This window comes from Nerophis ophidion, linkage group LG19, assembly GCF_033978795.1.
Source record: "Nerophis ophidion isolate RoL-2023_Sa linkage group LG19, RoL_Noph_v1.0, whole genome shotgun sequence".
NCBI lineage: Eukaryota > Metazoa > Chordata > Actinopteri > Syngnathiformes > Syngnathidae > Nerophis > Nerophis ophidion.
In genome coordinates, this window is record NC_084629.1 from 1,763,121 (window position 1) to 1,779,646 (window position 16,526).

Below are 16,526 nucleotides of genomic sequence, written 5' to 3' on the forward strand. Positions count from 1 at the left end.
GCCAATATATTTTGTCAAGTTACAGTAATCATTCATCACATATGCTAAAAAGGTCGGGCAAAATGCCCCAAATGTGTGATTTCTTATAGTAAAACAGGTTTTTTACAATGTGTTTTGTATTTATCATTGTTCTGGGTAACTCACTCCAATAGTGTCTCACCATGTGAAGTCTGTGTGGGTGACATGAAAATAAAACTGCATGTTTACCAATGCTTACTTAATTTTGATGAATGGGCATATGTTTTGACCCAAGTGTGTCATTTTGCAAATAATCTAGGAATGAGGGGCGACTTGTCCAGGGTGTACCCTGCCTTCCGCCCGAATGCAGCTGAGATAGGCTCCAGCATCCCCGCTACCCCGGAAGGGACAAGCGTTAGGAATGGGTGGATGGATGGACGTTACATAAAGTAAGTTATTTGAACAAATAATAAGATTTATGAAGAGAGCTGTGTTAGCATAGCAGCTAACAGGGAAGCTAGTGCAAGAAGGTCTCGCTGTTAGCCTAGCTGCTTATTAGCATGTACACACCTAAGGCAGTATAACTTTCTAAGTTCTGTTACCCCGGAACAGAGTATTTAAACCGCATATGCGATGCGAAACAAATGGTGTATATGGATAGAAGCTGCCGTTATATAGGAAGGTACGTTAAGTTAATACTTTCAAAATTGCGCGGTTTGTCAGGAGAGAAGAGATCCGGAAGTGACGACAGAGCACTTCCGGGTTTAGCGTGTAAAGCTTTTCCAAAGAAACATATTCTTCTTCGAGTACTTTTGATACCAACCAGAAACCAATTTCCGACATATCTGTTTTCAATTGTGGAATCGAGATACAGTTCAAACATTTTATTGCACTTCTTACTTTTTTTCACTGGCCACCTTCCGGCGAACTAGAGGAAGTCCAAGCAGGATTCTGATACCACGGATTTTAGTGTCCATCCGATACTGAGGACAATTCAGGCTGGTATCGACCATACCGACCAATCACTGATACTTTGAGCAAGTATGCACAATGTTTCTGGTACAATTTATAAAGTACTGCATTTCAAATGTTGCTGTTCTTGGGGAATCATCTTCAAACATTGTAAAATCCCAAGGCAAAGTTATTTGTATTCAACTCTGTGTCTACAAACTCTTTGTCTTCACTACACTTGCTGTTTTACAATACTGAGTGACTCATTTTCATTGTCAGTCATTTTCTTGCATAAACAGTTTGCAATGGCTGTTTTTTTTGCCATTGCTATGTGTATTCTAAGCCAGTGGTTCTCAACCTTTTTTCAGTGATGTACCCCCTGTGGACATGTTTTTAATTCAAGTACCCCCTAATCACAGCAAAGCATTTTGGGTTGAAAAAAAGAGATAAAGAAGTAAAATACAGCACTATGTCATCAGTTTCTGATTTATTAAATTGTATAACAGTGCAAAATATTGCTCATTTGTAGTGGTCTTTCTTCAACTATTTGGAAAAATATATATAAAAATAACTAAAAACTTGTTGAAAAATAAACAAGTGATTAAATTATAAATAAAGATTTCTACACATAAAAGTAATCATCAACTTAAAGTGCCCTCTTTGGGGATTGTAATAGAGATCCATCTGGATTCATCAACTTCCTTCTTCACAAAAAAAGAAATGTTCAACATCAATATTTATGGAACATGTCCACAAAAAATCTAGTTGTCAACACTGAATATTGCATTGTTGCATTTATTTTCACACTTTATGAACTTACATTCATATTTTGTTGAAGTATTATTCAATAAATATATTTATAAAAGATTTTGTTGCTATTTTTAAAATATTTTTTAAAAATCTCACGTACCCCTTGGCATACCTTCAAGTACCCCCAGGGGTACGCGTACCCCCATTTGAGAACCACTGATCTAATGCAAGGGCGTCAAACTCCTTTTAGCTCCGGGGCCTCATGGAGGAAAATGTGTGCACACGAGGGCCGGACCATTCAAATCATGGCATTAAAACTGAAAAAAATAAAGACAACTTCAGATGGTTTTCTTTGTCTTACTTTGGCCAAAAATAGAACAAACACATTCTGAAAATATTTCAATGAATATATAGCATGAAAAATATATCATGAATTGATTAACGTGGACCCCGACTTAAACAAGTTGAAAAACTTATTGGGGTGTTACCATTTAGTGGTCAATTGTAGGGAATATGTACTGTACTGTGCAATCTACTAATAAATGTTTCAATCAATCAATCAATCAATCAATCAATCAATCAATCAATCAATCAAAATAGAAAAAAATTGCGGCTGTGGTAAAGTTTCGGTCCATGAAGGAAAGAAGAAAGTGCATGAAGGTTTATAAGTGAATACATTTACATTGGCATACACATTTGTTTTATTTGTATTATTTTTTAATGAATGAAGTAACGTTTATGAAAACATTTTCCCAAAAGACAATATAGAATGTGAGAAATAACAGGATAAAGCATATATTTATCATTTCTTTTCAAAACGCTTACAAAAAGTGGGACCCCAAAAATTTACTGTGGGACCCCATTTTTATGTCAAATATCATGCTGGGGGGCATAGATTATTCATTCGTGGGCCATGGCCTTGATTTAACACATAGCATCTAATGTCACATAGACTGTGAATTCATTAGGAAACTGAATAAAGCTAGGATTTGTTTGCCGATGTGAGATCAGTGTGGTGTGATCGTGTGTGTGTGTCATGTGTGTGTCATGTGTGTGTCATGTGTGTGTCATGTGTGTGTCATGTGTGTGTCATGTGTGTATTTTATTACGCACCAATCACTTTTCATTTAGACAAGGTCTCAATGATCTACTTACTTTCAACTGTGTTAATGTGTACATGATCTAAAATAACGGAAGTATTAAAAGTATTGATATTTTATTTTAGGAATCAAATCCATCCATCCATTTTCTACCGCTTATTCCCTTTGGGGTCACGGGGGGCGCTGGTGCCTATCTCAGCTACAATCGGGCAAAAGGTGGGGTACACCCCGGACAAGTCGCCACCTCATCACAGGGCCAACACAAACAGACAGACAACATTCACACACTAGGGACCATTTAGTGTTGCCAATCAACCTATCCCCAGGTGCATGTCTTTGGAGGTGGGAGGGGCCTATCCCCAGGTGCATGTCTTTGGAGGTGGGAGGGGCCTATCCCCAGGTGCATGTCTTTGGAAGTGGGAGGGGCCTATCCCCAGGTGCATGTCTTAGGAGGTGGGAGGGGCCTATCCCCAGGTGCATGTCTTTGGAGGTGGGAGGGGCCTATCCCCAGGTGCATGTCTTTGGAGGTGGGAGGGGCCTATCCCCAGGTGCATGTCTTTGGAAGTGGGAGGGGCCTATCCCCAGGTGCATGTCTTTGGAGGTGGGAGGGGCCTATCCCCAGGTGCATGTCTTTGGAGGTGGGAGGGGCCTATCCCCAGGTGCATGTCTTTGGAGGTGGGAGGGGCCTATCCCCAGGTGCATGTCTTTGGAAGTGGGAGGGGCCTATCCCCAGGTGCATGTCTTTGGAAGTGGGAGGGGCCTATCCCCAGGTGCATGTCTTTGGAAGTGGGAGGGGCTTATCCCCAGGTACATGTCTTTGGAAGTGGGAGGAAGCCGGAGTACCCGGAGGGAACCCACGCATTCACGGGGAGAACATGCAAACTCCACACAGAAAGATCCCGATCCTGGATTTGAACCATGACTACTCAGGACCTTCGTATTATGAGGCAGACGCACTAACCCCTCTACCACCGTGAAGCCCAGGAATCAAATATTAGAACATACAGATTTAGTATTGGCAGTATTGATAAACCTTCTAGTGATTGAACTATTCAAGTATAAGAATAGTTGAAATGATTAGACACCTCCATGTGTATTTGCAGCTAGCAGATGGTCCAGGAAGGAGGAAAATATCTGGGGCCGCTCCAGCAGGTTAGATGGGACCCTCTTCCAGTGGCTAATATTTAACAATTGTAAAAGTAATGGTGTGTAAGGTATCTAATGGCTGCAGAGCTGGGGAGCAAACACATTTTGTAACATGTTAAAGTGCTGTGCCCTTGTGACTCTGGAACACCTCTTTTGTATTTCTTGTTTGCAAAGTGAAGCGTTACCATGGCGCCACTCAATGATTTATCATTATGATTGTGGGAGGAGATATAAAGCTATCTGAGATGTGATGCTGTCGTCATGAAGAAATAGCTTTTCCCACTGCAGGCCATAAAGAGTCAGCCTGAGATGGATTTAGTCCAGAGTAGCGGTGTGCTGGTGATACAGTACTTCCAGAACAACTACGGGGAGTACCGTGACTTCCTTGGTGTCATTTCAAGCGTGGGCGATCCGCGAAACATCTTCTCGGTTTATTTCCCTCTGTGGTTCCATCTGAGTCACGCGGTGGGCACTAAAATGATATGGGCGGCTGTTGTGGGAGACTGGTTGAATCTCATTTTCAAATGGTAGGCCGTTTGTTGCTGCCTGCGTGTGTATTTGAAGTGTGATCACCCACCTTGTCATTTCTAGGGTTCTCTTTGGACAGCGACCTTACTGGTGGGTGCATGAAGCTCTGATCTACAACAATCATTCTTTCCCCCGTTTGGAGCAATTCCCCATCACATGTGAAACAGGACCAGGTGAGTTGTACCACAACACTAGTATGTGGGAGTCGAATATGTCAGTAGAATATTCTTATTATTTCAAGAAAGACTTTTTGAAACAATCCTTGTCGCAGGTAGTCCATCCGGTCACGCTATGGGCTCCTCATGCGTGTGGTATGTCATGGTAACATCGGCTCTCAACTCTACTCAGTCCGTCACGGTGGCCACGGACCAAACCTCCAAAAGGTAGGATGTCATATATGTTGCCCTTGTGTTCATTCATCCATCTGTCTACAGCAGGGGTGGCCAACTAGTCAGAGACTAAGAGCCACTTTTTTTTCTGTGTTACTGCTAAGAGCCACATCATACACATGGGTACACATGAAAATCATCTTTTAATCATGTATGCAAGCATACACAGACCTCTGCTCAGCCAGATCTAATGAAAATAACCACACCAACATGATATCAGTAATTTTCAACAGTTAACATTGTGTGCATTGTCTCACACACACAAACTCTCAGTTCAAGCAAGTCCACAAACAACAATAGAATAATTTTCAATAACATCATTCTCTTACTATGCTGCTTAGTGAGACTTCTGGCATTCCTTATCTTGAACAATCCTCTTCAAATCTGGCTTGTATTCTGTTGTTGCCAGTCTAAGCAATTCTTTCAAAGGAGTGTCAGTCAGAACAGATCGATGCTTTGATTTCACATGTTTCAGGGTAGAAAACACAGACTCGCAGACGTACGCTGACCCAAACATGGACAGTATCTTAAGCGCAGCTCGTTTGATGTTGGGGTATTTTTCAATTAGCACACTTTTCCAGAACTCAACGGTCCCTTCCCTTAAAACAGCTTTCAGTTGCTCCTCCTCACAAAGGTCGATCATCTCCAACTCAGCCGCAGCCTCATCTGTGACGAGCGGGGCTTTCAAACAGTCTGTCTCCGCATTAAATGGGTCGACGAGGAACGTAATCTGTGGTCTTTTCAGTTGTAGATCACAGAACCGGGTCACAAACCTTTTCTGCATGTTTGCAACCAGTGTTGTATATCTGTCTCTTTTCTCGTTTGACGTCACTCAAACAGGCTTAATGGTCAGTGTGCCATCTAGCTGTAGGGGGAGTGAATGACAGCGCCAGCCAAGCATTTTTGACGCATGTCATGTGACAGCTCCTGAAGAGCCGCATGAAACTAGTTAAAGAGCCGCATGAGGCTCGCGAGCCGCGGGTTGGCCAGGCCAGGTCTACAGCAATACTTTTTCCACCGACTACCACTTCAGAAAAAAACTTGGCTCCACAAGTACCACCACAATGGCCAACATTAAAATACAGCAGCGCAGTAGGCCTAAGTATTCATCAAAAACAAGGCAGGGGTTTTATTCAAAAAGCATATTTAATATTTTGAGCCACTGCAACACTAACAATGAAATAAAACACTGTTCTTTGGTGAAGCACCAGATGAAGCCCACATACCACCAGAGCAGAGCTGGGCAAATATTTGACATACAGTGGAGGCTAAAAGTTTGGACACCTTCTCCTCATTCAATGCAATGTTTTCTTTATTTCCATGACTATTTACATTGTAGATTGTCACATCAAAACTAGGAATGAACACATGTGGAGTTAAATACTTCACAAAAAAGGGGGAAATAACTGAAAACATTATTTACAGTATATTCTAGTTTCTTCAAAACAGCCGCCCTTGGCTCTGATGACTGCTTTGAACATTCCTGGCATTCTCTCCAGGAGCTTCAATCAATCAATCAATTAAAATTGAAACAATAGCGGCTGTGATGCCAAGAGTGTGCAAAGCAGTAATCAGAGCAAAGTTTGGCTATTTTGAAGAAACTAACATATAAAACGTGTTTTTTTGTTAAGTACATAATTTCTAGTTTTGATGTGACAATCCATCCATCCATTTCTACCGCTTATTCCCTTCGGGGTCGCAGGGGGCGCTGGTGCCTATCTCCGCTACAATCGGGCGGAAGGCGGGGTACACCCTGGACAAGTCGCCACCTCATCACAGGGCCAACACAGATAGACAACATTCACACACTAGGGACCATTTAGTGTTGCCAATCAACCTATCCCCAGGTGCATGTCTTTGGAGGTGGGAGGGGCCTATCCCCAGGTGCATGTCTTTGGAGGTGGGAGGGGCCTATCCCCAGGTGCATGTCTTTGGAGGTGGGAGGGGCCTATCTCCAGGTGCATGTCTTTGAAGGTGAGAGGGGCCTATCCCCAGGTGCATGTCTTTGGAGGTGGGAGGGGCCTATCCCCAGGTGCATGTCTTTGGAGGTGGGAGGGGCCTATCCCCAGGTGCATGTCTGTGGAGGTGGGAGGGGCCTATCCCCAGGTGCATGTCCTTGGAGGTGGGAGGGGCCTATCCCCAGGTGCATGTCTTTGGAGGTGGGAGGGGCCTATCCCCAGGTACATGTCTTTGGAGGTGGGAGGGGCCTATCCCCAGGTGCATGTCTTTGGAGGTGGGAGGGGCCTATCCCCAGGTGCATGTCTTTAGAGGTGGGAGGAGCCTATCCCCAGGTGCATGTCTTTGGAGGTGGGAGGGGTCTATCCGCAGGTGCATGTCTTTGGAGGTGGGAGGGGCCTATCCCCAGGTGCATGTCTTTGGAGGTGGGAGGGGCCTATCCCCAGGTGCATGTCTTTGGAGGTGGGAGGAGCCTATCCCCAGGTGCATGTCTTTGGAGGTGGGAGGGGTCTATCCCCAGGTGCATGTCTTTGGAGGTGGGAGGGGCCTATCCCCAGGTGCATGTCTTTGGAGGTGGGAGGGGCCTATCCCCAGGTGCATGTCTTTGGAGGTGGGAGGGGCCTATCCCCAGGTGCATGTCTTTGGAGGTGGGAGGGGTCTATCCCCAGGTGCATGTCTTTGGAGGTGGGAGGGGCCTATCCCCAGGTGCATGTCTTTGGAGGTGGGAGGAGCCTATCCCCAGGTGCATGTCTTTGGAGGTGGGAGGGGTCTATCCCCAGGTGCATGTCTTTGGAGGTGGGAGGGGCCTATCCCCAGGTGCATGTCTTTGGAGGTGGGAGGGGCCTATCCCCAGGTGCATGTCTTTGGAGGTGGGAGGAAGTCGGAGTACCCGGAGGGAACCCACGCAGTCACGGGGAGAACATGCAAACTCCACACAGAAAGATCCCAAGCCCGGGATTGAACCATGAATACTCAGGACCTTCGTATTGCGAGGCAGATGCACTAACCCCTCTACCACCGTGAAGCCCTTGATGTGACAATCTGCAATGTAAATAGTCATGAAAATAAACTTTTGGCCTGTAGTGTACACATTTTTGGACTATGTGGAAGGTGAGAAAGAACCCACACAAGCGTACAGAAAGTGTAATTAGTGTTAAATAAAAAGTGGCCCAATTCTCCTGGTGAAATCTATTCTCATTGATTGCGTTTATTTTTTCTCTTTTTTTGAGTAGAAACTTAGGTGGCTTTGATTTTAAAAGAGGCCTTTCTCGTATGTGTTCAGTTTGAGTTGTGCCTCTTCTTCTCCGCCCCTCCTCTAACTGATACAGTGCACCCCAAGCGCAATAGTAGGGCATTTTGAATCTTTGCACTTTCCATATGAATCTCCTTCTATGCTCAGGATGTGCTTTCCTGACTTAGCACACACACTCACAGACAGGAAGGAGGAATATAAAACAGATGGTTTGGCCTCTCCAAGTTTGGAGGGCCATTTTTGGACTTGACCTCCTCCAGGAACTGCAGTCCTGTATAATGACACTCACTTGTGATAAAGCAACTTTCAGCAAAGAGTCTCCAACGTCTGTTTTGATCCGGTGCCGTGTCATCCTTCTGTCCAGACAAGACCCGAAATACACATCAAAGATAACCAAACTGAGTCATTCAAGTGATTCCTTTTCTTCACTTCTTTCTTCTCACAAATTTAGACTTTGGCTTTTGCGGTCTTGCTTGTGGACCATCTTTTGGATCGTCCAGATAAGCGTTTGCATCTCCAGGGTTTTCATCGCCACACATTTCCCCCACCAGGTTGTCCTCGGCCTTTTGGCTGGTGAGCTGTGCAATTGTAAGACATGAGGTGATTGTAGGACAATGATTGTGTGTTTTTGCCACGCAGGCATGTTGGTGGCCGAGGCCTTGGAACGCCTGCCTTCAGTCTGCAATGTGAGCGTGAAAGCATACACTCAGGTCACACTCCTGCTTTTCTCCATCGCTGTTTGCTTCTACCTGCTGCTCACCTTGGCCGGCGTGGATCCCTTGTGGTCGGTGGCCAAAGCCAAGCGGTGGTGTGCTGACCCCGACTGGATCCACCTGGACACCACACCCTTTGCCGGCTTGGTGAGGAACCTGGGAGCTCTATTGGGACTGGGCCTGGCCGTCAACTCCCACATGTTTATTCAGAGCTGCAAAGGAAAGAACTGCCGTGAAGGCAGATTCTGGATCATGTGCGTGGCCGCCACACTCAGCAGCCTGCAGCTGTATGACTTAGTCAGAATCCCCACAAACACTGACCTCTTGTTCTATATCCTCTCCTTTTGGAAGACCGTGTCCATTCCGGTTGTTGTGGTTGCTCTTGTTCCTTACTGTGTTCATTTGATGATGGGGATTGAGGACAAGAAGCTTGTTTAGAGGAGCAAACAACATTACAAGGTAAGGATTTACAGTAGAAAATGAGATTTCTTGCACGAAATAGGTTTTAATAAAACCTTTATTAACATGCAAGCAATGTGCTAATTAGGAGTGCTGAAAAAAACAAATCATATCCAAAACGTGATTCTCATTTATTTTGATTTAAGATCAATTCATAGTTTTAAAAAAATCCAATAAATTAAGTAAATATATATATCCATTTTATATATATATATATACATATATATATATATATATATATATATATATCCATTTTATATATATATATATATACATATATATATATATATATATATATATATATATATATATATATATTTATATATATATATATATATATATGTATATATATATATATATACATATCGGTACTAAATTGGCCCTAGTGTGTGAATGTGAGTGTGAAAGTTGTCTGTCTATCTGTGTTGGCCCTGCGATGAGGTGGCGACTTGTCCAGGGTGTACCCCGCCTTCCGCCCGATTGTAGCTGAGATAGGCGCCAGCGCCCCCCGCAGCTCCAAAGGGGAATATGCGGTTAAAAATGGATGGATGGATATATATATATATATATATATATATATATATATATATATATATATATATATATATATATATATATATTATATATATATATATATATATATATATATATATATATATATACGTATATATATATATATATACGTATATATATATGTATATATATTTTTTTTAATATATATATATATACATATACATAAATATATATATATATGCATAAATATATATATATATATATATAATATATATATATATATATATATATATATATATATATATATATATACATATACATATGTACACAAGTCAGCCACATTTTATGTTTTTTAATGTATGATTTTGTGTTCTTGTACAAAGACTGTTCAAAGAAGAAAAATGTGAAGCTATTGTTTATTATTTTATATTTCATCTTTCTGTTAATAAAATTGACAAATGCCTTCTTGATAAGGCAAGCCTACAAACTGTTGCAATGCCAAAGACTTTGATTGTGAGATTTATTTTCACAAGCACACCAAATATCGTCTCTCTCATTTGTGGTAGTTTTATCACATAACTTGGCTTTTAATCCTGCTGTAACTTCAACTCAATAAAAAAGTAATGTCAGGTTTTATTGTTTATGACAGGTGAGCCGGAACCTTCTGACGAGAGGCTTAATAAACCCAAGACTGGTGACTGGTTCATCAATTAGTGACCAATTAGTGTGCATATCAGGCTTGTGTACAATTCTGAAATGAATTGAAAATGTCTCCCAAATTCAAATTCTACTTCATGAATTTGAATTGAATCTGAATAAAGAATGAAAACATGAAGTAGAATTGAAATTGAAACTGATCATTTTGGTGTATTCCAGAATCATGCTTTACAGTATATTTCATACATAATTCTTTTACACATTTTTGAAGTGAATTATATTTATATAGCGCTTTTCTCAAGTGACTCAAAGCACTTTTTCTTAGTGAACGCCCATATGTAAGTTACATTTAAAGCAGTGTGGGTGGCACTGGGAGCAGGTGGGTAAAGTGTCTTGCCCAAGGACACAACGGCAGTGACTAGTATGGCAGAAGCTGGGATCGAACCTGGAACCCACAAGTTGCTGGCACGGCCACTCTACCAAGCCAGCTATACCGCCCTTTTTTCATCCTAATATTATTATGAACCTCATGTACATATTTTTTAACTAGCAAATATTTTTCATCAACAATAAGAATAAAATCCCCTTCAATGAAGCAGATGATTGAATTTATTTTTCTAATTATCTTAATAATAAAATCATTTTGTTTGGTAATTTATATATATGATGTATATGATAATATTATTTTGTTAATAAAAAATCCATCCATCCATCCATCCATTTCCTACCACTTGCATTTTTTTTCAAATGATGGAAAATGGTGTAAACATACTTCATTTCCCAAAATGATGGGAAACATTTAATTTGAGTGTTTAATATTAAATAAATAATATTGTTTTTTTTGCTCTTTTATATTTAAACTAAAACTAGTGTTTAACAAATTTGTCCAAAGAAATGTCTCTAAATTGTAATGAATTGAATTCTACTTCCTGTAACTCATTCAACATCCTGTGTTGTGGAGCAAATTCATCAATCAAATCGAGTGATGACACAAAGCTTTGTCTTATAAATATGTGGAACTTTTTTAAGCCTTTCCAAATGTAAAAAATATACATGGAAGCTTCTTGATGGGGGCAGCGCGGTGGAGAAGTGGTTAATGCTAATTGAGCCTCTGATTGTGAATGTTGTACACCTGTGTTGGCCCTGCAGGTGGTGACTCGTCCAGGGTGGACCCTGCCTGGCACCTGAGTGCAGCTGGGATAGGCTCCATCATTAGTGCTGGGGACACTCATCACCAAACAAAGGCAGGTGCGTCAAATCACACACTTTGTAACAAAAAAGTCAACAAAATGAGTGAAATGGTGCTAGGAGCAAAACTAGCACCTAAACCAGACCTGGGAAAATTAAGGCCCGGGTTTTTTGTTTTTTTCATAAAGAAATATACAATCATGTGTGCTTACGGATTGTATACCTGCAGACTGTATTGTTCTATGTTGTATATATTGTGTTTTTTATGTTGATTTAGTAATAAAAAATACAAAAACATTTTATTTTTTTAATTTCTTGTGCGGCCCGGTACCAATCGGTACCGGGCCGGACAAGAGATCAGTGGTTTTGGACCACTGGTCTAATGAGTTACTATGGCCAGCTAATTAGTTACTATGTTCATGTAATTACTTATTATGGTCATTTAATGAGTTACTATGCTCATCTAATTACTTACTATGGTCATCTAATTAGTTTCTATGGTCATTTAATTAGGGCAGCATGGTGGCAGAGGGGTTAGTGCATCTGCCTCACAATACGAAGGTCCTGAGTAGTCCTGTTTTCTATCCCGGGCTAGGGATCTTTCTGTGTGGAGTTTGCATGTTCTCCCCATGACTGTGTGGGTTCTACTCCGGGTACTTCGGCTTCCTCCCACCTCCAAAGACATGCACCTGGGGATAGGCCCCTCCCACCTCCAAAGACATGCACCAGGGGATAGGCCCCTCCCACCTCCAAAGGCATGCACCTGGGATAGGCCCCTCCCACCTCCAAAGACATGCACCTGGGGATAGGCCCCTCCCCCTCCAAAGACATGCACCAGGGGATAGGCCCCTCCCACCTCCAAAGACATGCACCTGGGGATAGGCCCCTCCCCCTCCAAAGACATGCACCAGGGGATAGGCCCCTCCCACCTCCAAAGACATGCACCTGGGGCTATGCCCCTCCCACCTCCAAAGACATGCACCTGGGGATAGGTTGATCAGTCACAGCCACACCCCCCCCCCCACAACCCCCCCAACCCCCAGTCCCCCCACACTCATTCTTGAGGAGCACGAGGTCAGGAAGGTGCTCTAGGCAGTGAACCCCAGGAAGGCGAGTGGTCCAGACGGTGTACCTGGGAAGGTACTCAAAGCATGCGCCGACCAGCTCTCTTACATCATCACCGTCCTCTTCAAGCTCTCCTTGGCACAGGCCTTCATGCCACCCTGCCTTAAATCTGCCACAATCATCCCGGTACCCAAGAAAGCTGCCACAAACAACCTCAATGACTATCGCCCAGTAGCACTCACACCTGTCATCATGAAGTGCTTCGAGAGGCTGGTCCTCCACCACATCAGCGCCCCCTACCCCGCCCACCTCAACCGGAGACGGAGAGGAGGGTGGGGGGGGGAGTTGGTGCTAGCGGGTGTATAATATAGCCAATAGTCATGGATGCATTGGAATTCTGGGTGATTCTTATGTTGCGTTTATAATGTGTTACAGAGCCAATGTTCTCCAGAAATGTGTTTGGTGTTGGTTCACAGAGTGTGGCGCATATTAGTAAGAGTGTGAAAAACAAGTTGTTTTTTATCACAACCATCAGTGTGATCCGTATGGCTGTTGAACAAGACTCCTGGTTTACACAAATCCAAAGAAAGAAAAAACTCCTCCGACAGGGGACGACGGGGGTAAGCATCAGTCATGATATCACCACTCTGACCCGGCGGTAAAAGCAAGCATGCGCTAATTAATCTGGGGAGCGAGATTGACCTGCCAGTAATTCAAGGCAGGCACAGATTACTTATTTCAAGGAAATAAGTATATATATATGTATGTATATATATTTTTTTATATGTATATATATATATATATATATATATATATATATATATATATATATATATATATATATATATATTATTAACTGCAACAGGTAATTGTAATAAAGAGAAACATTATGATTTGTACAATTTCAGAATGTGCTTATTCTATTTTTAAACAAAGAAAACAATGTGAAGTTGTCTTTAATTTTAAGTTATCGTGCCGTGATTTTACCGGTCCGGCCCACTTGGGAGTAGATTTTTCTCCATCTGGCCCTCCATCTAAAACTAGTTTGACACCCCTGCTTTAAATGAAAACCTTTGGACTTTGGTTCGGTCGTCTTGTCAACTATTGGGTACGCTAGCTTGTTAAATCATGACAGTGACGTCCCTAGACCTCTACTGTACACACACACACACACGCACGCACGCACGCACGCACGCACGCACGCACGCACGCACGCACACACACACACACACACACACACACACACACACACACACACACACACACACACACACACACACACACACACACAGTGTTGTCAGCTAATGATAGTCATTTGTTTTAATGACTAGCGCTTGTTGATATTCTATCATTACAACAACATGACTACAATTGTGAGTTCCCGATGAGGTTTGTTGCATATTGTTCTGTGTGGCACTTTCAGACTACAATAAGTTGATTGACATTCTAAAAGTCTTCCTTCACTCGTTATTTTTGCAGTTGCATGTATACTCTGTGTGTTTGTGTGTGTGTGTGTGTGTGTGTGTGCGTGTGTGTGTGTGTGTGTGTGTGTGTGTGTGTGTGTGTGTGTGTGTGTGTGTGTGTGTGTGTGTGTGTGTGTGTGTGTGTGTGTGTGTGTGTGTGTGTGTGTGTGTGTGTGTGTGTGTGTGTGTGTGTGTGTGTGTGTGACAGCAATCAATGCCAGACTAATTAGTCGGGCCGACAGCAATTGTTGTGTAATATAAATACAAATTAGATATTTATTTGACATTTGTTGTTGTATTTTTTGGTTTGAAAATCAAACTTTGAGCAAGTTCCAAACAGACTTGAGTCTGACTATTTGTTTACTTTTGGGTTCACTTCCCAGGCTTCCTTCGGTGTTTGAACTGGCTGCGTTTATTTCCAGCTCCTTTCTGCCTGTGTTCCTTACATCATCTCTCCCAGGTTGCTAAGCTTCACTTCCACATTTTGCAATGAATCAGCCAACATGTTAGAAGTCTGTAGTTGAAGTGCATTAAACAGATTAGTGTTTGCTCCCATTGGTGCTCCTTGCCTGCTGTTTGTAGTTGCTAAGCACCTTGACTCTTTACGTAAGAACCTAAGTGCTCCGACTGCTTGCAAACTAAGTAGCCTGACCATTATTATTACTATTGGTCCGTAAAATATTGTAAGATTCATTATAACAATATTTAGAGGTAACCTTTCTTTCCAAGACCTGAGGGTCATTGTATCCATGTTTTTGCTTCACATTGTATATTTTTCTTTTTTCTCTCACTCACTGTGTTTGTAAATGAAACAATTGAAACGGTGAAAGAAGATGGAGTTTTAATAATGACCCAAATGCAATTATACTTCCTGTTTCAGCAATAATTCTAGCGTGCAGGTGAATTTAGCTTCGCAGGTTAACAACATTTCTTCGACACACCTTTTCATGCTGTTGGAAAATTGCTGCTTTACATCCAAAAATACGACAATAATTTTCATATTGGCAATTCAAAACGGACAATTATGATCTTGTTTTGATAGAAGAAAACCAGTATATGCTATATAATGTTATATAGAATCATGACATTGTGCAGTTAAAGCTATGATAGCAGTCCAGCAATGTAAACATGACCAATTGTTCAAATGATGATTGACTAATAAGAAATGACTTCACTGTAACAAAAATAGTTGTTAAAAACCCCAAACAATTAGCTTCTAGCTGATAGGAGCTCCGGTTGTGACCAACTTATAATAAGCGGCAGTCTTGGCCATCAGTTCTTCGTGCGTGCCTTGTTCTATGACCACGCCCTGTGACATCACTGCGATGATGTCAGCGTTCTGAATGGTGGAGAGGCGATGAGCGATGACTATGCTTGTTCGACCTTTTCTGGCGTTATCCAGAGCAGCCTGGACCATCTGTGGGAAAGAAGTCATCAAGTAGAGTTCTCTCATAAACCAGCACCTCCAAAAAGTGTGTGTGTGTTCCTCACATGCCAGCAACCATTTTTGGTGAAGAATGTGTTGTCAATACCACTTAAATACTTGAGTTCAAATGGTGTGACCTAATATCAGAAGCTTGGCTGGCGTTGAATCGTTAGAAGCAGCTTCTTTCTGTCTGTGTTGACTCAACTACAAACATTCATTCAGAAAGTGTACAACTCTAACACAACATCAGCAGCTTCCAGGATTTTATTTGTCCTGTCCAGCTACTCACACAAATCCTATAGTTGTTGATGTAGAGCAGGGGTCACCAACACGGTGCCCGTAAGGACCAGATGAGTCGCCCGCTGACCTGTAGCTCAAATAGCAGCACTTACCAGTGAACTACCTCTATTTTTTAAATGTTATTTATTTACTAGCAAGCTGGTCTCGCTTTGCTGGACATTTTTAATTCTAAGAGAGACAAAACTCAAATAGAATTTGAAAATCCAAGAAAATATTTTAAAGATTTGGTCTTCACTTGTTTAAATAAATTCATTTATTTTTTTACTTTGCTTCTTATAACTTTCAGAAAGACAATTTTAAAGAAAAAAATACAACCTTAAAAATAATTTTAGGATCTTAAACACATACACCTTTTTACCTTTTAAATTCCTGCCTCTTCTTTCCTGACTATTTAAATTAATGTTCAAGCAAATTGATTTTTTTATTGTAAATAATAATAAATACATTTTAATTGAATTCTTCATTTTAGCTTCTGTTTTTTTGATGAAAAATATTTGTGAAATATTTATTCAAACTTATGATTAAAATAAATATAAAAATATTCTGGCAAATCTAGAAAATCGGTAGAATCAAATTTTAAATCTTATTTCGAATTCTTTTGAATTTCTTTCAAAATTTTTGTTCTGGAAAATCTAGAAGAAATAATGATTTGTCTTTGTTAGAAATATAGCTTGGTCCAATTTGTTATATATTCTAACAAAGTGCAGATTGG

General features: G+C 41.5%; 1 protein-coding gene across 2 annotated transcripts; it reads left to right on the forward strand.

Moving 5' to 3' along the window:
- The first annotated feature begins 310 nt into the window (after window positions 1-310).
- On the forward strand, window positions 311-9,429 carry LOC133537866 (glucose-6-phosphatase 2-like). Of its 2 annotated transcripts, none has more exons than XM_061878969.1 (5): window positions 311-407; window positions 4,497-4,606; window positions 4,705-4,816; window positions 8,482-8,603; window positions 8,670-9,429. In XM_061878969.1, exons 1-5 carry the CDS (start codon window positions 388-390, stop codon window positions 9,179-9,181), a joined length of 876 nt encoding a protein of 291 aa, XP_061734953.1. In that variant the 5' UTR covers window positions 311-387; the 3' UTR covers window positions 9,182-9,429. The 2 variants fall into 2 exon arrangements, with proteins under 2 accessions (XP_061734953.1, XP_061734952.1); XM_061878968.1 differs by lacking the exon at window positions 311-407 and adding an exon at window positions 4,177-4,432 and having other exon boundaries at window positions 8,670-9,426.
- The last annotated feature ends 7,097 nt before the right edge of the window (window positions 9,430-16,526 follow it).

Excerpts from the sequence above, each read along its gene's own strand:
- LOC133537866 (XM_061878968.1), top strand. The coding sequence starts at position 4,215 with ATGGATTTAGTCCAGAGTAGCGGTGTGCTGGTGATACAGTACTTCCAG. Across the intron at positions 4,433-4,496 it reads TTGAATCTCATTTTCAAATG|GGTTCTCTTTGGACAGCGAC; the intron begins GTAGGCCGTTTG and ends TGTCATTTCTAG. Across the intron at positions 8,604-8,669 it reads TGTCCTCGGCCTTTTGGCTG|GCATGTTGGTGGCCGAGGCC; the intron begins GTGAGCTGTGCA and ends TTTGCCACGCAG.